Source organism: Mustela putorius, unplaced genomic scaffold (genome assembly GCF_011764305.1).
Source record: "Mustela putorius furo isolate JIRA1106 unplaced genomic scaffold, ASM1176430v1.1 tig00003845_pilon_pilon_pilon, whole genome shotgun sequence".
Taxonomy (NCBI): domain Eukaryota; kingdom Metazoa; phylum Chordata; class Mammalia; order Carnivora; family Mustelidae; genus Mustela; species Mustela putorius.
In genome coordinates, this window is record NW_025421998.1 from 84,438,447 (window position 1) to 84,461,864 (window position 23,418).

At 43.9% G+C, this 23,418-nt stretch overlaps 1 protein-coding gene across 3 annotated transcripts in view; it reads right to left on the reverse strand.

The window, feature by feature from the left end:
• Nucleotides 1-1,753: 1,753 nt before the first annotated feature.
• Nucleotides 1,754-23,418, reverse strand: part of UBE2H (ubiquitin conjugating enzyme E2 H) — a 102,777-nt gene continuing 81,112 nt past the window's right edge. For 2 of the 3 annotated variants that reach the window (XM_004741767.2, XM_004741766.2), the window contains 2 exons: nucleotides 10,669-10,797; nucleotides 1,754-6,090 (listed from right to left, as the gene is read on the reverse strand). In XM_004741767.2, the coding sequence (XP_004741824.1) occupies nucleotides 5,966-6,090; nucleotides 10,669-10,797 (254 nt within the window). In that variant the 3' untranslated portion in view covers nucleotides 1,754-5,965. Of the gene's footprint in view, nucleotides 6,091-8,148; nucleotides 10,322-10,668; nucleotides 10,798-23,418 lie in introns of those variants that run through there. The other variant, XM_045062986.1, reaches the window with a different exon arrangement.

The window sequence follows — 23,418 nt, forward strand, 5'->3', positions numbered from 1 at the left end:
GTCACAGGTGCTCATCCCCCGGGATAGAGAGCAGGCTTTAGAGATGGCAAGAGAATTTAAGGTGATAAAAGTTCTGGTATCCTCAAGTCTTTTCCAGGACAATGTAGCTCAGAGCCCTGGAGTCCCTTCCCGGGAAAGGGGTACCCTCCTGCCTCAGGCAGGCAGTGGAAAGCCCTCTGCCACCTGGGAAGCAGCTGGACTGAGGCTGAGGCAAGAGCGACACTGGGTTAGATTTCGGGGATGGGGTGGGGAGTTCGTCCAAGCTCCAACGTGTGCCCTGAGGCTCCTCATGGTTTTTGTTTTTTTTTTTAAAGATTCATTTATTTGACAGGCAGAGATCACAAGTAGGCAGAGAGGGGGGCAGAGAGAGAGGAAGGGAAGCAGGCTCCCTGCTGAGCAGAGAGCCAGAAGCAGGTCTGGATCCCAGGACCCTGAGATCATGACCTGAGTGGAAGGCAGAGGCTTAACCCACCAAGCCACACAGGCTTTTAAAAGCAGCTGCCTCATGCGAGATCAGTAGGTTAGACTCCTAGGACCCACACATCTCTTAGTTCTTTCAGCTGGAAAACAGATGCTCTTACGTCCCGAAGCTGTTTGGGCCCCAAAAGTCTATCAACACCTGCTCTTGAAACCTCAGTTTCACAGGCTACTGGAATAACCTCTCGGGACACTGTATCCCGTGATGCGGTTACCGTTTCAGAGACTGGAGTTTGGAGTCACAGAGCCTCAGAGTGAGAACCTACCAGCTGAGGGACCACATTTCAAAGATGAATCCAAGGCCAAGGTCTTGGGCCTTGAGGGGTCTGCACAGAATCTGATGCATGTTTTGCTCTTGAGCACTGAGGGCAGCCCGGAGAGCTTGCCTGCCCCAGGAGAGCCTAAGGTGCTCATTCCCAGCAGAGCGCCACTCCCTAAGTGGCCTTACTCTCCCTCCCCCTGGTAGACACACAGCTGGGCCTACCAGAGAATCCATTAGGAGGAAGTGCGGAATAAAGGAAGGTTGGGAAAGTGAGTAAGGAGAAGAAAACAGTGGAAGAGAGTTTGGGGGAATGAAAGCATGTGACCAAGTTTTCCCTTTGTCCGAAGGGCCTTCTGGCAAAACCCCACACGTCCAGTAGACGGGCAACATCGCCACCTGGTGGCCATCGAGGGCACATGCTTTGGAAAGGAATGGAAGTGCTGAGCTCATCAATCCGCCCTACCGCAAAACCCACCCTCATCCTCCAGGGTGAGGCTGGCATCTGGCGCAGGGGGGCACCTGTTTAGGCAGACTGCCCCCCGCCGCCTGTGAACTCCGGGCCAAGTGAGTATCCTTCGCTCGGCATTAGCCGACAGGGTCTAGATCATCTGGGCTGACATGCAACATGGAAGCTGAACCCGCTGCCCCACAGGAAGGCAGGTGGGGACCTTCAGGCTACAGGACTTCACAGGCCTTCAAGGTGTGGACAAGCCTCCCAGCCAGCCTCGTTTACGTGTTTACGTGTTTACAGTCGGCAGTCACACCTGCCACTCCAGGTGCAGAGACAGGACTCTGGAAGTGGCGCTTCTTAGTTACCACTGTCTCTGGGTGACACTCCCTTCCCACACCCACCCAGTCATCTTCCTCTGTAAGGGCTTCGCGAACACAGAAACAAGCCAGAGTCTGCTGCTGAGAGGAGTCAGATGAACGAGGAGGGTGTTTGTTGTTGCTTTTAAGAAAGGGCTGAGTAATCACCGAGGCTATCATCTTATTGATCAAGGTCCAGCCATTTGCCAAGGTATATACACATTTTATTTAAAAAAGTTTACAGTTTTCATTATACACAACTATTAAGAGGTTATAGTCAGAGGCGGCATTTGTCCTGTTGACAGAAGTGCCCGCTAGATCATCACAATGCGAGGAGGAAGGTAGGAGGGAGGAGGGGGCAAGGAACAAATAAGCGATAAAAAGCTTGGATTTCAATTAAGGGCTGGTAAGTCCCTTTTCTCTCTTCAAGTATCACACAATATGTACCAAATACAATCAGTAAATAATGGCCATTTCTTCCCAAGCCCACAGCCAAGACGAGTATTTGCTGAAGTGAGAGTCCTGGCCCTTCCTCAGGTGTGTGGAGACCCTGCCCGCCCGACCAGGGTGAGCTCCCCCTTTCCCCAGGGGCCTCCACCCCAGTCCTTGATGGAACTGCCAAGGTGTTCAGTGGCCAAAGAAATTACGAACATGGATTCAGAAGTCCAAAGAAAACACAGGTCTTTGTGCCCAATCAGAAATAACTTTAGTCAAGAAGGCCGTGAACCCGGTTAGAAGTTGGTAAAAGAACTCTTGCTACCTCTTGTTAATGGCTTCCACTTTTTCTGATTGAGTCCCTAGAATGTAGAAGGGCCACACACCGTTTAAAAATCGAACACCAGTTCCCAGAAACTTGGTGTCTAGAAACTTCACCCATGAAGGCTAGCAGAGGATCTGTCTTTCATGATTCTAGCCGCAACAGGAGGCCTAATGAAAAGCAAGTGTCAGGCCAACCCTTATCAGCTTCAGAGAGCATTTTGAGGAGGAAAAAATTCCTTCGAGGGGAGACACTCCTCAGGAGCTTAGCTCAGCCAGTTGGCAATGAGAACAGCTTCTGAAGTAGGACGACGACGTTAGGTACCGGAGAGACACATGGCAACTTCTGAAAACTACTAGTATAAAATGCTGGTTGAAACTGCACAGTCACCTCAAGGAGGGTGACAAGATCAAAGACAAAAGAGCACAATGCCAGCATCTAGCTTGGCTACCACCAAATGCAACCTGCCAGGCCCCGGTCCCGGGGCTGCCCGAGAGCAGTGGGCTGTGGGCTGCGGCTGCAGCCACCTGGCTTGTCGGTTTTGGCGAGAGCTGGAGCTCGGTATTTGGACAGGGGCAAAGGATGGCTTGCGCTGGTCAACCACAAGGTAAAACTTGGAAACTATGGGTATGCTACGAAAGGGAGGGAAACTGCCAGAAGCATCTCTGACCTACCACCACCACCTTTAAAAGCAGTCACGTTCAGCCCCACTGAGGGGCTCTGGATGCTTTTCTGAGTGTTATGACGGGAAATCTGGGAAAGTTTCCAGAGCTGTCATACCCCCTCTTCTAGCCTTACTGTATCATCAACCACTGCTGGCCAGAGTCCTCTGATTCCCAGCCAGGCTTTCTTCCAGCTCCCTCTGTACCTAGAAGCATGGTCGTCTTCTCCTGGCTACCTCTCCCAGGTATAGGAAGGGACAAAAAGTTAGCATAAGGAGGATTCTGTTCAACTCATCAAAAGCCAGTTTCTCAGACTAGAGGGAAAGCCCCACATGGAGCCAGAGCATGCATGGGACCAAGGTTAGTGCCCAGAAAGGACAGATCTGCACGGAACCAGCAGGTACAGCGTGATCCGGGTAGCCAAAGCCATTCCAGGAGCTTCCTGCACTAACAGGGAAGCCTCAGTACACCTTCATCAGACAGACTTGGATGGACAGACACACACGCACACATGCTGCAGCCGCACTTGGGATCTGCTTCTTAACCCCTGTGACCTCCCCCGCCATGTCTTCATTCAGAATTTCTGCACCACCAGACTCCCAGTGCCAGAGCGTTCAATCCGCCGCGAGCCAATGTCTTTTTTGAGAAAAAGGTTATTTAGTCGGGGAGCAGAGCTGTGGCTCACATACATTCCCCCAAACTTGGCTCTACGTGTTTTGTTTGTTTTGTCTTGTTTTTGACAAGATTAAAAGCAATTATTATCTGGACATTATTTTTTTGAAAGGTAATTAGAACACTATTGTTTATACAATATTGAAAAAATACAATTTTTATTGTTTGAACTCAAATCACCACCCAGCACTTTTAAAGCCTACCCTAAGTCGCACCTACAATTTAAACGGTTATAGCACAAGCAAACTGCTAATTCAGCAGGTAAGCAGGTTAGACAGTGCCAGCAGAGACCCTCCCTCCCCCAAAGTAAGAGAAGACAACGCGCTAGAGAAGTTAAAGCACACCATTCCATGTTAAATAGTTAACACTACCCCTCCAACAAGCCACAAATGCTAGATAGATAAACTTGGTACGGTTAACTAACCACAGCCCTACGTAACTGCACTTTAAATTTTTTTTTTTTAAAGAAAACCTTTTGCTTCATGCCCGTAATTAACATAAATTAAGAAAATTCTTTGTCTTTTAGGAAAATAATCATGCTAAAAGCAAGTTGTACTTTATATAGATTTTCAAAGAAAAGTATTGATTGTGCTTTTTGAATAAAAAAAGGGTATCTTCCAACCTCACTGACTCCAATCTTGTGGAACAGATAGCACTTCTAAACTAAAAACACACACCAGAAAGAAAAACTCAATTATCCCAGTGGGACATTAAAAAATGGTCTTTAGAAGGTTTTAGGATTGGCTAATTCTGCTTCTGTCCTATTGGTTGTGGCAAAAAAGGGATACAGACTTGCTGTCTAAGGTTCTCCAAACTCAGCAGGCAACACTCAGATTCGAAAGAAACTCTGCCGGCAACCTGGACATATGGTGAGCTGAGTAAACATTTGATTAGCAGGCATTTTAAACTGTCTGATTTCCTCTTAACACATACAGGAGAGAATATGTTCTTCCTTCAAAACCTGTTCTACTGCATCGTATTTCCGAACGCTTTCCTCTTATTCAGTCACACTCTGAAAAAAAGCAGTTTGTTTTTCCCATGTAGAGTCACTTTGGGTACAAGGACCTTTATTTGTTCCAATTATTACTCATTTTCAATTTAGAATGTGTGTTGGGTCTAAAATACCCATTTCCCACTCCCACAAGCAGATGATGACCAGGCTGCTGCCAAGAGCGGCAGCAGAAGGGAAAACAAAACCAAAACATGGAGGGGAGGAGAGTACTTGGGAGTCACAGCCACCAGACGGGTCTTCTTGCCGAGTCTAATGGTCCACTGAGCGGCTGTCCAAGGAGGAGGCCATCTCTTGGTAGGTGAAGATTATAGGTGAAGATTAAATTTGCAACCTAAGCACAATTCACACACACACACCATTTTAAAAATAAAGGCGGGAGAGCTGGGGGGGAGGAAAGGAAAGGGAAAGAAAAAAAAAAGCTCCAACCCAAACAAAAACACCCACAACCACCCTCCAACTTAAAGCTCTCAGTCCAGGGCAGCAGTCTCAAAGTGGCCTAGAGGACAAGGCGGCGACTCTGCAGGTGCTGGATGAGACAAAGCACCTTCCCGGTCACTCTACTCCTCCTGTCCTGTCCCCTCAGAAAGCTATGGATTACAAGCACTACCCCAAGAAAAAGAATCCGGTTCAGAAAACACTTCCGAGAGGTTCTCCAAAGCAAAAACACTTGTGGCCGCAGGGCCTGCTAGTGAGTCGGGCAGGAATCTGCATATAAAAATGTACTTAAAATCCAGAGTCAGAAATTGTTTTACGTTTCAATACTCCAATTAGCTCCCTGTTCTCTACTGTTACTCCACAGAAACGGGGCCACCTGGGAGTCCCAGGAAGGAGCGGCTCCTCGTGCTCCCACAGCAGGCCTGGTCCTCCCCCAGTTCCTCCCGTCCATTTTGAAAAAGCACTATTCTATCTTCACGTCCAAGAGCTGGATGGTTTGGTTTGTTTCTTTGGAACCATCAATAAAAGAAGCAACTTTTTTCCTGTTATTCTTACTCTCGTCTATCTATCGGAGCGGCTGTTTCTTTTGACAGTTGAGCAGCACACAGGCTGACTTGGCCGAGTGGACTTGTGAACGCATGCATTCAGACCGCATATTGCTACCAAAATGGAATGTGGGAATATGCTATGCACCTCAGATTGAGAAATGACCAAGAAATCAAGATCTAAAGGGTGATATATAATATATATATATCAATGCTATTATTCATAAAAACCTTGTTTAGTAATAAAAAAAATTGCTTTGTTTAAATATGAATATTATAGTCTGCTTCTCATGGTTAGGAAGTAATAGTCTTTCTGAAAAGCAGGTGCTTTTTCTACTACAACTCCATATCCTGGGCCTCATCTTCCGAAAAGTCAGACATAGAACTCTCCGACGAGCTGTCACCGGTGCCCTCCTCCTGCTCTTTCAGTGCCTCCTCTGTTGCGTATTTCTGGATGTACTCTGCACAGGGGGTGGGGAGGAAGAAAACACAGGGGCGGTGAGCAGGCAGGTCTGTGGTTGGGTGACCCCCAAAGCTGGCGCGGGGCCAGGGAAGTTCAGGCCTTCCTTACCTGCTAGGCTCTGGTCACTACAGCTAAGGGGAAACCCCACGGAGTAGGTCTTTGGCGTTCATGCATTCTGCCCCCTTCGTAAGAGAGGCGAAGCAAAGCATCTGACGTGCAGGGAAGAGACACAGACTGCACCTCTAGCCCCAAATTCCCCAGCACCATCCCCTCCCAGGTGCCTGTGTCCGAGGCAGCCCACCGCCCCAGGCCTCGGCTGTGAAGCAGGGGAGAGCCGGCAGATGTCCAGGACGGTGTCTGGTGTGAACTGGCCTCCAGTGAGGCTGCCAGGCCGCCCTCGCTCTTGCCTTGTTGGCTTATCCGTATGGCCGAGCTCCTTCAAACCTGCACGACTGGGGACATTAGGACTGACTTTCTCCTTATCTCTGTGTTAAAAAAACTATTCACCTCCCAGGCAGAGCAGGACTGGTTATGATTCCACAGTAATTTATAAGGAAATCCCCCATCATTTTCAGACTTGCACTTACATAATTACAGTCAGCCCAAATCCATTATTTTAGGAACAGATTTTAGTCTAAACAGATCCTGCCTGTCAGGTTTCTGAAGCAGCTGGTGAAAACGGTCTCTCCATCCGCTCAGGAACGAGCTGCTATCTGGAGACACAGCGAGCCTGAGTGACTCCATCATCTACTACTCACCTGAATATGAGGCTGAAACAAAGTTTTAAGAACTGCTGAACAAACAACTTGTTCCTAAAAACTCTAAGCGCACGCTGATTTTCAGTAAATGGCCTACACACAGTATGAAGAGACAAGACGGGACCTACTGAGAGAGTCAGCAGGAGAGACACACGCCCTCATTCCTTACGCCATGTTTCTCTCCTACGGAGTCACAGGCACCGAGCACAAGAGTGAGAGAAGGAAAATGGCCAAAGGAGCTGGCCAAGTTTGAATAACGGAACACAGGGGCCTAGCTAAGAGTATTTCTGATATATTTAAAGCCAGATGCAGGGCTCGATCCCAGAACCCTAAGATCATGACCCGAGCTGAAGGCATATCCTCAAATGACTGAGTCACCCAAGGGCCCCTAAAAGGTTTTTTTTTTTTAAAAAAGGAAAGAATATGTGACAGAGACTACATGTGGTCACATCTGGTCCTTTACAGAAAAAGTTTGCAGTCTTTGGACTTAAAACCCTACAAATTCATTACATGAAGTTTTAGGCAGAGATGAGACTTCAAAAGCTCCTGCTTAGGTAAGAACTCACCTGAATTTACCTCTTAGAAATGTTTATCATAGTCTCAGAAAGGTTATTTTTACCCTCTAATCGGTCAGCTACTTCGCTGCATTTGTAGAAGAAGTTGCTGCACTTTGACATTTCTCACTGACATTGTAAGGTGATATTATTAGTCTTCTTGAGTATATTCGAGGAAATAAGTATGTTTTAAGTGTTTAGCATACTAGGACACGGCCTTTCAGGAGACAGAAAAATGAAGAGCAAGGTCATTCACGAGCAGGAGGCGCAGATGCAGATGAAAGAAGTCAGCTGCCGGGTGCGATCGGGGGAACATGAAGGCAGGGCCTCTGGCCTCTCAGAGCTAGGAAGGCCGGCACAGCGGCACTGACCCGTGAAGGAATTCTCAGCTGTAGCACAGGACATGCCATTCCAGGTGAAAGGCACAGCCTCACCAAAAGCAGAGGGGAGGGGGAGCCTGGGTGGCTCAGTGGGTTAAGCATCCGCCTTCAGTTCAGGTCAGGATCCCAGGGTCCAGGGATGGGAGCCCTGCGTCCAGCTCCTTGCTCAGAGGGGAGCCTACTTCTCCCTCTCCCTCTGCCCGCTGCTTCCCCTGCTTATGTGCTCTCAAAAAATCTTAAAAACAAAATTAAAAAAAGCACAAGAGAGGAGGACATGGCCAGGATGTCAAACACAAGACCAAGAACTACATTTGTATCTGAAGCAAATAAGGCAAAATGTACAGCAGGTCCTACTGTAGTTGTATGGTGAGTATATGGTTAAGTTATCCTCTGGGTTTTTTTTTTTTAGGTTGACACTTCTCCTATGGAAGGGAATACAGCTGAGTATCTGAAACTCATCCAGTGTGATGGTCACATATTGCTTCATTTAGGAGTGAAGGTGAAGATGGAGATCACACCCAGTGAGAGCGAGCCGGGAATGGCAGGCTAAGATGCGGAAGCGTGAGTTCTTCAGACAGTTCCCTGGTGCTCCTCCTATAGGCAGCTCCTATCTACATGATAAAAAACGTCAACTAAATGTGAATGCTGACAAAATCCATGCATGGTAAAAGTTACACACGCTGACCTGTGAGGCTAGACAGAGAACTGTCTCCTGGTAGCAGCCTGGGAGAGAGGTCCCATCTAGACATGTTTTTGGAAATCACCTACCTGGAGGGAATCACCTCAAGCAGTGAGGGGCGAATCAGCTCCCCAGGTGGTGAGGCGGGTGAGGGAGGGCTGAATGACCTGAGAGGCTTAAAGACAATGACCATGTCTGGGAATGGAGTGAGAAAGGTTTTCCGGAAGGGAAAGGGCAGAACACAAAAGCTGCAGAGAAGTCAGAGGAACAGGTCTTGAGCAGACTGCACATGATTAGGGAGGCATGGGAGTCATAGATTATCAGAAGAGGAGGGAAAACGAACTGGCAGGGGTTTAGGGCAAGGAAGTGAGAAGTTTGAAAATGACAGGAAATCAAGAGCAGGACTCCTAAAGAGGTCCACAGGAGTAAACAAAAGCTTCTGAGCGGGGGATGCCTCCAACAGGCTGGGTGCAGAGGAGAACCCGTGGCGGGAGGCAGGGGAGAACTGGGAGGACAAGCCCCCTGGCTGTGGGCGGGGGCGGGGGGGGCACATTTAAGCCGTCAGGATGGTTCTTACAGTCCTGATTTTCATTACTCAGGAAGACAAAAATGATAGCCAACACTGACATTTCAGAAAGCAAAAATTCCCTAAGCTAGAGCCTGCCATTCTAAAATAAAAATGTAGATTGGATTCCTTCTGTAGCTGGTACTATAGCAGATATGTACTAAAACAGGAATAGTGCTACACTGCTGAGGCATAATGAATGTAAGAACTATAGAAATATCTCCACAGCGAGATGTCTGTGGGCTGCAGACACTGCTAAGGGATTCCTGTGTCCCAAGCTTAATACAGTCTCATAACAGAATTTCATCTGGTAGAAACAGACTGCTTTCTTTCCTCTTGAAATACATGTTTGGCTATAAAGATATTCTGCTACATAAATTAGGTATTAATTTCCAAGGACACCTGAAACCCAAGTAAATTAACTGGAGTAGATTTATTTATCTCAACAGAAGTACCGAACAGTACCCTACAGGAATCAGAGAAGAGCGAGAAAACCAAAGGGAAGCCTCAGATGCGCCTATCTCATGCCTGCACAGTTAAGAGTGAAGACATATATATTCCAGGCTCTTATAAATTATTTCTACTGCCACCTCTTGCAAACGGACCTCAGAGGGCCACACAACCAGCAGAAGCTGACAATCTTCAGGCAAGTCATGCTAACAATTAGGTAACAATGACCGCCATCTGGTAAGGAGAACAGGCCTACTTTCATGGACTTTGAATTCCTTTCCTTTCCTTTCTGGTGGAACTTGAAACCACTTTTGGTGGAACCACTTTTCACTATGAAGGTTCTCAAGCACACGGAGAGGTAAAAATGAATACCAGTAAACTGGTGTGAGGTTCCAGATGTTCTTTCAAAACCACAGTTCATTTTAATGAACTTCATGTCCCATTAGCAGGTAACTTTCAGAGTGAGAAAGGAGTTTTCCAGATCGTAAAGGATGAGCAAATGAACGCTCCTACCACGAGCACGTTTCTACCTAGCACAGCACACACAAGTTTTACTAGAAAACGGGGCCCTAGGGCCAGCTCTCTGTAGCAGACAAGAAATGTGCCCAGATGTAAACTTTCCAAAGTGAAAGTCAGTCAGTATGGGGCCAGGAAAACAGCTGGATATTCTTAATTCAACAGGTAAAATGATACAATAAAAAAGAAGTATAAGGATAAATGTGGCATTTCCCAACTTCTAAAGTTAACAGCTTTCCTGACGGGCCAGGATGATACGGTCTGTAAACAGATGGGAGATTATGTCTTTCTTTTATTACTTCATTCTTGAGTCCCAATTTTCTAATTCTACAAGGCAAGAGGAAGCAAATGAAGGCCGCGGTTCTTCTGGACAGGGGTCCGTGGGGATTTCCACCACACCCGCCAAGGGCCCTCCCCCACTTTCTCATCTTTCCTTTTGCTCTTTCTCACTCCCTCTCGTCTTCCCTGCTGGGACCTTCAGCCTTCCCAAGGTGTGGATGACCCCTTGGAACTATAGGGGCTAGTGAGTTCTGCTCCAGCCCAGAGACAGCGGTCTCTTTTAAGGCCTGAGGAAAAATTATTAACTAAGAAAGGCATTTAATGATCTTAAAAGGCATTTAAAGCCCAATACATGTTAAGTTTTTCTGTCCTAGGTTAAACTATTGTTCTCTTACCTTTAATTTTCTGCTTGTATTCTTCTGGTCGGTGGAGGTACATTGCTGCAGCATCACCGTTGAGAGGATCTATGGGGTTGGGATAGGCCAACAACTGGGGCAGGAAGGACTCAAATATATTGGTAAGATCTGAAAAAACAAACAGAAATATGTCATGCATGGAATAAAATTCACTTGAGTTCAGTAGTCAACACTGCTTATCTTCCAAAATAATCAGCCACGTGGACGTTTTCCATAACAGTGTGCTCTGTTACATGTGAGCTCTAGCACACAGGCTTTTCAGTACCAATTTTAAAACTTAAAATTTAATTTTGCTTTGAAGAATCAGATGAAGGTGTCTGATATTCACTTCCAAAGGCAACTGTCCCAATTCTAATTCACTCCATGTTCTAAACCAAGAATTCAGAAATATTACAGACATTAATTAAAACGCATACCCCCAAACTCTACAGCACTGTACAGTTTTACAAAACGAGTAGTTATCTCTTAATATCACCTTTTTCTACAGCTTTGAAAATTCCCACTCTGGAAAGTATTCAAGCGCCAGATCTCAAAAGAAGTTTTATAGGCCTTGATGTTTAATTCAATTCTCATCCCCTTTAATGGAGGTAAACAGAACCAGTTTTTTGATTCTTCCGGCTAATGAAGGTAGGAACCTACAGAGGCCACTTAAAATCATAGATAATCATGAGACAGAGAAATACCAATTTACTGAATTTATTAATAATCATTTTAATACACACATATTAGCTCCCTTCTTGCCAGATGCAGCACAAGGTGCTGGGTATACAGCGGTAACATTTCACACATGGCAAAGGCAACAAGAACTTTGCAGCCACATAGTGCTTTATATAGGAAATGGGCCTTGCAAACCTGTAAAATAAACTACACATTCTCATCACTTCAGAGATGGGGTAACATCCGTTCCGTTTGGCCCTCAGTAGTCAACTGGGGAATCTTAGTGCCTCCAGCTCTCTGCCCTCCTTCAGTTACTCTATCATGTTTTATGTGGAAAAATTTGTTTCTGGGGAGAATGCTAAAGCACAGCAGCGTAAGAACCACTCCTAACATTTATTCTGCTCTTTTACTGTATTTTTTCCCCTTTACAGGAGCACTCTGATGCAGTCTTCTAAGTGTCTGCTCACGTCACATCACCGTGGTTCTCAGGGAGGCATGGTTTTGCTCCCTGGCAGACACCCTGCGATGTCTGGAGAGATTTTTGGTTGTCACACCTGGAGGGCGGAGGGGGAACGGGTGGTGCTAGCAGCCCTCCCACAGAGAAGCAGGGACGCGGCTGAACACCCCGTAATGCACAGGACAGCCCTTTACAACAGATAATTATCTGGGCCAAAATTCAACAGTGCTGAGGTTAAGAAATCCTGGTCTAGGTAAAAGGGGTTGATAAACTTTTTCACAGAGGGCCAGAATAAATACTTTAGACCTTGTGGGCCACGTTTGGACTCTCTTTTAACAACTCAACACCTAGCTTTGCCACCATAGTACAACAGCACTCACAGATAATGGGAAAACAAAACCAGTGGGACTGTGTTCCAATCAAACTTTATATACAAAACCAGGCAAACGTGTGCCACCCTCTGCTTTAGAAAACCCCATGAGTAACAGCTCTTCCTCGTCAGTGTAAGGCTTCCCTAACGGTCAGGGTGTGCAGCTGGAGAATAAGTTGGAGCTGCACCGTTTAATGGAACTTTTCCGCATGATGAGAATGTTCTGCATCGGCACCGACCAATATGGCAGCTGCTGGCCATATGTGGCTATGGACATGCTCTGGCTGGTGTGACTGTGTGACTAAAATTTTCATTTTACTTAATTCTAACTTACATTTAAGTTAGTACACACGGCTAATAGATCCCATATTGGACAGCACAGGTCTAGACAGTAATGTCACCTGTTGCCATGCACCAGGTGCAGACATAGAGGTTTACCCTAGGCATCAAGTAACAAGAGACTTGGTATTATTATTACATGGACTGGAGCTATTTCACCTTCCTAAGGCTAACTTCCCAAAGAACCATGTCATAGTAAGATTCCCTCGTGCCAGGAAATAAATGGAGAGATTCCTAATCAAAAAAGTAAAACAAAAATAATCCTCCAAGATAACCCCATCACCTGTAGTAAGATTTTCACTGACATTATACTTAAAAAATTTTTTAAAAAAGGAAGCAACATATTCAACAAACCAGGAATTATTCATGGCATAAAACCAATGAAAACTACTCAAAAGGCTAAAGAGTCGGAAAAAAACATGCTCTGATGTTGGGGGATGAAGTCCATAAAATGGTATGTTCTCTAGACTTGTAACTATGTACAATACATGTGCATAAGGATATTTAAAAAGTTATCTCAAGGCAATATGCTTGCGACTTCTCCTTTTCACACATCAAGTGACACTTTGCTTTTTTTTAACCCTTTAAAAATAGCATTTTCCTATGAATATGTCCTTTCTACTTTTGCATATATTTGAAATATTTCAGTAAAACCGAAGTCTAAAAAAAAAATCAAGGTAAATACATTCAGAAGGAAAAAAACAAGGGTGTGGAAGTTTTACAAACTCGATTATGATCTGGGAGCAGGGAAGAGTTAACAAGACTGACACCAGCACTAACGTGTTACTAACAGGAACGGGAGCAGCAACAGCCTGAATTTACAAAGCCCTCACTCCAAGCCAGACCTCCTTGAGTACTTTACGTGCACACTCAGTTTCACTACAGCCAATGACCTCGGTACCATTACTATCTCCATTTTGCATATGGTGGAAACTGAGGCACAGAGAGGTTAGGTAACTGCGTTTCAATCCTGGGCTTATCCCCCATGCTGCCTCTGTGAATAGATGAAATGAGCAGTGTCGAAACTTTCATGAAGGCACAAGCTACCCGCATCTTGGCATTAAAACTGCATATCTGGGGCGCCTGGGTGGCTCAGTGGGTTAAAGCCTCTGCCTTCAGCTCAGGTCACGATCCCAGGGTTCTGAGATCGAGCCCTACATCGGGCTCTCTGCTCGGCCGGGAGCCTGCTTCCCTTCCTCTTTCTCTGCGTGCCTCTCTGCCTACTTGTGATCTCTATCAAATAAATTTTTAAAAAGTTCTAAAAAAATTAAAAAGAAAATTAAAACTGCATATCCTCACAGATGGCCACCCCAACCCCCACCCCATGCAGTCTTCCCTCCTCTCAAGTTCAAGGCCCACAGAATGATCTCTAAGCAGAGAATGTTAAGGGATTTCTGTGGCTCTGTCTGATACTTTGCTTACTTTCAAGGAGCTCAAGGAGCTAAACCACAGAAAGTAGCCCACGGCCTCACAGACACCCACACATGGTGACCTGGGCATTCTCCTGTCATATCAGGGGCTACTCAGAAACATTAGCTGATGAATATTCCTATCAAACAACAAAAACCTTTAAAATACACATACACACACACACACAGTAGGTTTTTTCTCTTTAAGTAATGTTCAGAAGTGCTTGAGGACTTGAGAAATACAGCAGATAACATGCTTTATAACTAAGTGTTTTCTGTGTTCCAAGAAGGGACTTTTGTACCTTTTCCCCACTACTTTTAAGTTTTTTAAGCTACCAGAAGTGACCCTGCCTAGGTATTTGTTCCCCAAAGTAAAGAACTCTCAATTATTAGTTCTACCTTCCTATGTTTGTCTTCCTGCATTAACACACTTCTGATCCATTTTACAGATGTGCTGAGTCATGCCTCTAAAACAGAGGAGCAGAAAATGTACACAGCCAGGTTGTGGGTGAAGAGGACAGCATTTGAAGACAAGGGTGTTGTGGCTATGGCCATTTTGTTTTTTATTTTTAGATTTTATTTATTTATTTGAAAGAGACAGAATGGGAGTGGTCGGCAAAGGGAGAGGCAGACTCCATGCTGAACAGGGAGCCCAACATGGGGCTCGATCCCAGGACCCTGAGAACATGACCTGAGCCAAAGGCAGACCCTTAACTAAGCCAGCGAGGCAGGTGCCCTGACATGGCCATTTTAAAAACAGGTAACACTTGGGACGCCTGGGTGGCTCAGTTGGTTAAGCAGCTGCCTTCGGCTCAGGGCATGATCCCAGCGTCCTGGGACATCGGGCTCCTTGCTCAGCAGGGAGCCTGCTTCTCCCTCTACCTCTGCCTGTCATTCTGTCTGCCTGTGCTCGCTCTCTCTCCCTCTCTCTGACAAATAAATAAAAAAAAAACCTTAATAAAAATAAAATAAAATAAAAACAGGTAACACAGCCCTGGGAGTGGCTAACAGAGTGCTTACTAGTGAGAGGGTCCTCTCCAAGGAAACATCTCTCCAAAGTTACAGATAAAAATCTTCTTTCAAGATAAGTGTTGACAGAAGAAATCTAAACTGGGGTGCCTGGGTGGCTCACTCAGTTAAGCATCTGCTTTTGGCTTAGGTCATGATCTTGGGATCCTGGGATCGAGTCCCAAGTTAGGCTCCCCAGCCTCAGTGGGGAGTCTGCTTCTCCCTCTCACTGTGCTCCTTCCCCTGCTTGTGCTCTCTCTAATAAATAAATAAAAATGTTAAAAACAAGAAGGAGAAGAAGAAACCTAAACTGTAAACTGAAAGTGAAATGAAGATACTTACCTTTGGAAAAATCCATTATAAAATGAGAGGGTTTCCCCCCCTAGAATTATTAATAATGGTAATAAAATATCAGCATCTCTCACTTTAAAAGTCTTTTTAAAAAATATCAATTGTCCATTTTTTGAAAGGGAGAGAAACCAGACACACAGAACACCCCAATCTCAAGATTACAGTCAGCTGGTGCCATTACTGGCTGCCTTAATTTTTAAAGGAAGTCCAAAGATCCCTGAGAAGTATGCTTTATGACAAGCAAACAGCTCTTACTTTTGCTTTGGACTAAATCAGCACTTACAAAAATGCAGTCCATTAAGACGCGATTCTTCAGCCTGATCTTACAGTATTAATATTAACAATATTACAACACTCATTCCTCAGTTTAGGCACTTAAACTAATAATTTATATTCATATTTAATTTTTAAAAACACCAAATCATACTGATCTCTTATCAAAAGCAGCACCATTTACCCCCTTCAGCCCAGAGCAGTGGTTCCTAGTTAGTCTAGATCCTCGATGTTTGTCCATCAAAATTACCTGTGGAGTTTTGCCAAACGCTGCACACTGAGGCCTCATTACCTACACCATGGCCTCTGGCTCAGGACAGACTTGCATACGTGTGTGCGCAGCTGCACAGCCAGGAAATGCTACCTACCCTGCACGCCCCTACCCGGAACAAACGGGAAGACAGCTACTGGCCTGCGGGTTCTCTGAAAAGGTTCAGGGCTCTGAACGAAGCTGCTCAGGCAGCTGTAGGGGCGCCACGCCCTGAGCCTTTCAGCTCCTTCCTGCACTCTGCTGTCACCCTCACTTCCTCCACGTGGAGGTACTCGAAATGGAAGGTAGAAGAAAGTGGATTCATTTTCAAGGGGTTTTAACAGGCTGCTCTGGAGTGTAAGAGGCAGCGAGAGAGATCATCTAACACACTGCAGACTTCGGGCAGAGCAAATTCCATTAGACTGAACTGTTTCCAGCAAAAGTGGTAAACAACAGATGGGAAACCTAGAAGACTGCAAGTCTAATCTCAGGCCTTCCACTGACTTGCTCTTTGACCTTGGGCAGGTCTCTTCCTCTCTGCATCTCAATTTCTTCATCTGCAAAAAAGAGAAGTATAATACTGCAGTTCCTTACATGGGAGAATTAACACATTACTAAAAAGGACTGTAAAGTAGGCTTCATATGTCATCAAAGGACTAGGCTCAAATATTTTAAAAAAAAAATCCACTTTTTTTTTTTTTTTAAAGATTTTATTTATTTATTTGACAGAGAGAAATCACAAGTAGATGGAGAGGCAGGCAGAGAGAGAGAGAGAAGCAGGCTCCCTGCTGAGCAGAGAGCCCGATGCGGGACTCGATCCCACGACCCTGAGATCATGACCTGAGCCGAAGGCAGCGGCTTAACCCACTGAGCCACCCAGGCGCCCCCCACTTTTTTTTTTTTAAAAGATTTTATTTATTTATTTGACAGAGAACACAAGTAGGCAGACAGGCAGGCAGAGAGAGAGAGAGAGAGAAGCAGGCTCTGCACTGAGCAGAGAGCCCGATGCGGGGCTCGATCCCAGGACCCTGGAATCATGACCTGGGCTGAAGGCAGAGGCTTTAACCCGCTGAGCCACCCAGGTGCCCCAAAAATCCACTTTCTTAGAGTAGGAATTTCAGCTACCTGCATCCCTCAAAGAATACATGTTAATTAAAATGAGTCACAATGGAAAAAAAAATGCACCAATTCTTAAAGTAAAGCCACCCTACTCCAGGTGACTCACAAAAAGATGGTATATGGCTTAAAGGAAAAAACACGGGAGGGGATGAATCACAAATCATGTTTTATTCTGGGCTGTTTATTAACCACTGACCATATTATTTCTTCTTCCTCAATTTCCTGGGAGTGTTAGAGTGAAAATTTTGGTAGAACATGCTGCCACCTTTCAGATTAAAGGCCTACGGATGCCCCGAGCTTGACGTGGCCCGCCCTACCAGGACCTGTCATTACCATGCCAGCATTCACCCCCAGAGACTTTAACTTGAATAATATTCATCTGTTTTGCAGACTTAACACCCCAAATGCTGTAACTTAGAAACCACCACCATCACACAGTAGTCATGGCTAGAGGCCATCTATCCCACTCCCCCAAATCCCCCAATGCCCTGGGTTCCTGCCTTTAAAAGCCAAACAAAGAACACACACTTGCACAGCAGTGTGTATTCTGTGGTGTTGGTAATGCAAGCAGGAATTTCATATACTCTTACTCTGGGAAGCTCATCATCTTACAATTTTACAGAAGTCTATGCTGATAACTACCAAATCTTTCTAACTGGTCCTTTTTATTTCTGGTCTTGTCAAATTTGACACATTTTTCTCCTGATATCTAGGTAGACTCCAACACCCTTGTAGCAGGCTCCCAACCTCTGGAAAGACTTTGATTAGGCTTTCTCCTTTATTCCATCACTCAGCTGGTTTTCCAGACTAACAAAATGCCTCTAGTTCCTCTTCTGTGTTCCCTGGCATGTAGAGGGCCCAATGTACCATTCCATCTCAGACAGGGTCTGGCCTTCCAGGCTCCACACTCTTGCCTCTGTCATCAGAGGAAGCTTCCTTAAAACAATCACTCAGGTCATTTCCCATCAAAAGCAAGTTCCTCTTGTTTTCCTTCAAAACTCTTCATATTCCAGAAGCGTGCTATCCAAACAAACTTATAGTTCACTGGTCCCCTCCTGTCTGACAGAGAACCCCTGGCTTCTCAAGTCGAGATTCACTGCGCCAGCCACAACTCAAGGTATTCTGTGTTCCGTAATTCAACAGGGAGCAGGGCTGAGAGGAAGGAAATTAAAGTCCTACTCAGGGGTGCTTGGGTGACTCAGTCATTAAGCACCTGCCTTCCGCTTGGGTCACAATCCCGGGGATCCTGAGGTTCTCTGCTCTGCGAGAAGCCTGCTTCTCTCTTTCCCACTCCCCTTGCTTGTGTTCCCTCTCGGTCTCTCTGTCAAGTAAATAAAATCTTCAAATAAATAAATTCTTTTTAAAAAATAAAAGTCCTACTCATAATTAGGGAAAATCACAAATTGTAGTCCTGTGGTCTAGAGCTAATGATTCTCTAGGACTTACACAGATCATCTCTGTCCATGGACTTTGGGCCATTATGGTTAAAGCTACTAGCTAAATAGTTGAGTTCACTTGAGAATTAACCATGTTATCCATTGAGAAAAATAGGCAGCTTAACTTTCAAAACTCCACTGACTTTTGCTCATCTTATAAGCAACTTAATTAATCCGTCATGAAATGCTAAGCAAGTCATAAATTTATAATATGTATTCAAAATAAAATGAACTGTAAAATTCCACTTCATTCATTCAGCTTTTTTTCTTTTTGAGAGGGGGAGGAGTTACCTATTAGATGTACAAAAAACCCATATGAATATATATGTAGTCAAATTTTTATAAGACTGAAACAGCAAATGAAATTTCCAGATTTCCTTTAGTTATTTAATATATATATTTAAACAGTTAAATCTGTTTATATATATTTATATATAATATATATTTATATAAATATATTATACAATAATATAATATATAATATAAAATTATTAATATACACATATTAATAATTATATAATATATATAATATATATTATATATAAAAATATATATATTTAAACAAATTAAACAGTTAAATCTGTTAAAATATATTTAACAGATGTTTACTTTTCCACTCTTTTACTAGCTCCTAAGAAGGTGGAATATTAATAATGGCTTTTAAAATTTCTGTTTATAGTCTGTGAACACTAAAAAAAGTGAAATTCTACCGTCACAAACAAGGAGTCAGAAACCTGTATTTCTTCAACCTGAAGAATGGCATTTCGTGCGACCAAGAAGGACTTGGTAAGCAGGGGCTCTAAAAGGTGAGAGACATCTTGAGGAAATCTTCAAAACAGCTCGTCAGGAGGAATGCCCACAAATAGGTAGGTGGACTTGCAAAAAGAAATGGCTTTGAAAACAAAAATCACATTCTCTAAACGAACTAACTTGAACACACTGTTCAATGAGGATAGCCTAATCCTATAGCTGCTTTGAGGGCACACACATGGTGAGCAGAAGCAGACCACCACAAAGACTTCCTGTGGTCCTGTGGCACAGAACCAGCTGGCCACAAGGCTTGCCACGCCATATTTAGTTACTGAAGGCTGACATGCCGCTAATGGAATAATGTATCAAGCCACTAATCTGCTGGGAGATAAATTCAAGAATGTATCCCATTACTTAACTGAGAGGGTCTTCTGTGTTTCTGTGTGGATAAAATATATGAGGTCTGAATTCATCAAATTTGTAAGTGTTCTCAGGTTAGTCCAAGGGGATCTTTCATTTTTTATAAGGAGGCTCTGTGCCCATTGTGGAGCCCAATGTGGGGCCTGAACTCACAACCCTTAGATCAAGACCTGAGCCAAGATCAACAGTCAAATGCTTAATCAGCTGAGACACCCAAGCACCCTCCATGAGGAACTTTTAAAGACAGAGTAGATCTTATGAAGAGGGTAATGCAAGCAAAAAAACGAAACACACCTCCCTCCTTGCACCAAAAAAAAGGGGGGGGTAGTGCAATTAGTAGGAATTAGTAAACAAAGAATTTTTGCAATATAATTGATAAGATTTAATCTCTCTAGAGTTTTAAGAATTTCAAGGTAAACACAGGCATTTTTGTTGTATGTTGGAAAGGGCAAGGTCAAAGACATAGTACACTAAAACCTGGAGGAATACCAGATCTGTTCCACTAAGGGCCAGATCACCAGGCCACCAACCAGAGGTGGTGTTGTTACAGAACACGGAACATTTTCAAGCACTCCACAAGACTTAAATCATCTCCCATCCACTACAGCTCCCTCCCCTGAAGCATGTAACCTGTAGAGGTCCGCAGAGCAAAATGACTGCTGCACAGAGATGAGAATAAAGAACACAGCCTCCTGTTTCCCAAAGCCATTTCCTTTGCTGTCTTGTTGGTCTCACACACCCCCACCCCCTCGGATGCTCTTTAAAGGCGTTGTCCTAATTCAGACCTGGTATGACCCTGCTCACCTCAGAAGACTGCCAGCTGAAACACAGTAACGGGATTTGTTATTAACTTTTCAGAAATAAGGGCAGTTAATGTACAATGAGCCAGTTGGTACTCTTACAGTCATACTAAAACTCCTATTAAAGTTTTTTACTTACTAGACAATAATTTAGTTTGTCTTTAACATCAAAAAAGATACTTAACACAATTACAAGGTAAGTGGCCACACATGGCAAAGACTTCACCTGTACACAGTGATCAAAAGCAAATGGCAAGAAAACAAATGCACACCCTCACAACTGAGCCCTCGAACTACGGCCCCCAAGAAGGTAGAACAGCGCTGTGGCTGTCTTTCAAGGCCACAGCCTGGCTCATCTACACCACCATCACGAAACCCAGACCGCTCCGTGAGCCTCATGTTGACCACCAGTGAACGTGAATGTAGCTGTTTAACCTAGGACGACCCTGTTTTTCTGCGTACAGCTAATTAAACTCTCAGGCCAAACACCACATCTGAGTATCTCCAAGCAAACTAACAGAGCTGGCAGACTATGGAGCTAGCTAAGTACTGTGGAGGCCATCAAATCCCAGACTGAGCAAGTTACCTTTATTTCCTACAGCTGACATTTCCCCCATAGTGCTGAGGAGAATCTGCTCCACCTGGCCTCTGTCTAGGAGAGCTGCAAGGACATCCAGCTGTTCCGAAGGCAGGATGATGTTTAGGATTCCAACATGCACAGCTCAATACTGAGTTCTCCAGCCTGTTCTCAGATGGAAGTTGTTGGCCAATCAACCACCCATGTAGACAAACCCATGTATCTCCTGTCTGTGTAACTGCACTAAAATGGCTAGGAACACAGTTAGCAATCCCTAGTGCAACATAAAACACTATATGAAGACACAGTTACCTTCAGCCAGAGTTTTAATTGTTTGGAAAGATTCACAGGCTACCTGACTGAAAAGAGGAATCAAGTAAATATTTCCAACATGAGAAAGCTTAAATTCACTTGGCCCACAGTATAGTACTATTAAATAAATTTATGGTTTAAAATTTTCTAAATGCCTAGTGAAAGAAATTTTTATTTCTCGTCTAATTTTAATCTTAAAGTCCCTGAACCATTCCCTTTGTTGTAGTCAACTTCATTTTGTCTGTGACTGACTCCCCAGATGACTCTAGGGGAAGTAATTTCCCAAATGTTGATTTTTCTCACCAGCAAAGTAAGAAGAGTATCCAGTCCATTGGCTAGCAACCCTAAAGGTGAGAAAGAATAAAACTGTAAACTGCCCAATTTTATAAGAAAATTGTTTTTGACCTTACTTGTCCACAACTTCATCCACAAAATAAGTCATCTACCAAGTCAGTTGAAAAATGAGTAAAATTAAATAGGAGAGAAACACAATTTACAGGGGTGAAGGATGCATGGCCCAGAATGGTGGGAGAGAAATGAAAGGTGTACTGCAGTGGAAGTGTGAGAGCTTCCAGGAGTGTAAGGAGAAAAGCCGACTATGGATAAAATATATTTGGAAGTAAAAAGGGAAACTGGAAAATAGTAGGGACGCTTAAAAAGCTACCTGTGGCTTAATGAACTTTCCTTCCATCAAGCTTTAAAATTACAGTTGTTTCTAAACCAACATCCAGATCCCCTTGGCTGCATTTTAAGTTTTCCAGAGCTTTTATCTTTGCTGTCTGGAAGAGCGGGAAGGGATGCGAAAAAAAAGGAAGAAAAAGATGCTATCATACAGGAAATGAAAATAAATCAACTTTGGGGTAGCATCTGCTGCTTTCCTTTTAAGGTCACAACAGTAACAATATTAACTTTTTATTTAATAATTTCATATGATGACAAGCATCTTTACAAAATTAACCATATTACCCACTATAATTAGCTCTCTTGCAAGGCTAAATAATATAAAATTGAAAATTACTGGGTGATTACACCACAATCATACCAATTCTAAGCTTCTGAATAACAAACTACATGGACAATTGGCAAAAGAAAACAAAATGAGAATAGAAGCAATGAGTCGGGGGACTACAGGACTTAAAGCTGCCACAAACAGGGACACTGATTAATAGCAGGTTATGATAGGTATACATCTGAAGTTTCAACTGGGAATTGCTGCTACCTGAAAACTATGTACATCCATTGCGGAGTACATGCCTTGGGGCAAAGTTAATTGCAGGAAATTTCACAAGTAATTCCCTGCTTCTTACCATATTATATAGTAGAGGTGTTGAAACAAGTTTTGGTTGCCAGGCTAAGCCTTTTGGTTTTCAGTTGAGTATTTGTGTTAACATGCCAACTTTCTCCTATTAGTTGTTTTATATTAAATTCATTTTTTTTTGTCCTCGGAATTAAGATTCTCCGAAGAATCACAGCAGGAAACTGAATGACTCCAATAAATTCACCAATTGTAGATTAACTTTCAATACCAGAGGCTTTAGCAGTTCGCAGTAAAAATTCAGCTTCTAACTCAGGATCAGGGAAGTCTAAAAGAAACTTCAAGGTCATCTGTACCAACCATTTCTGTGTACTTTTATATCAATTATAATTACCTGTTCTAAAACTTTCCATGAACAAAAATTTTCTTGAGTAGTAGTTTGGGTTTGAACAGTTCTCCCATGCTGAGTAATATAGGGCTTGATCTCAAGACCCTGGGGTCAAGAGTTAGTGATCCCAGGTGGCCCGTGAGTGTGTTTTTGACTACACTCTAATAATACTTCTTGGGTTCCTGTACTTACCTACATGTTAGTCTTGTCCATGTTTATGTATTATGGAACACTGAATGGTAACTCATACACATGTAATAGGGAAACAGAAGTTCACTTCGACCAATGTGATTTAATCCTTGTTACTAAGTGCTTCACAAATGAAAGCTTTCCTAACATTCTACAAATGTGATGAAATCTTAAGTCATATTGGGCTTCTGCTTTCAAGTTCTGTTCTGAACCTCATACAGCCAATGGAAGTAAAGTTGTACCACTTTGGAAAATAGTCTGTCAGTTCCTCAAATGGCTGACCAGAGTTACCATGTCACCCAACAATTCTGACCCTAGGCAGACATCCAAGAGAAATGAAAACATTATGTCCACATACAAACTATTCAA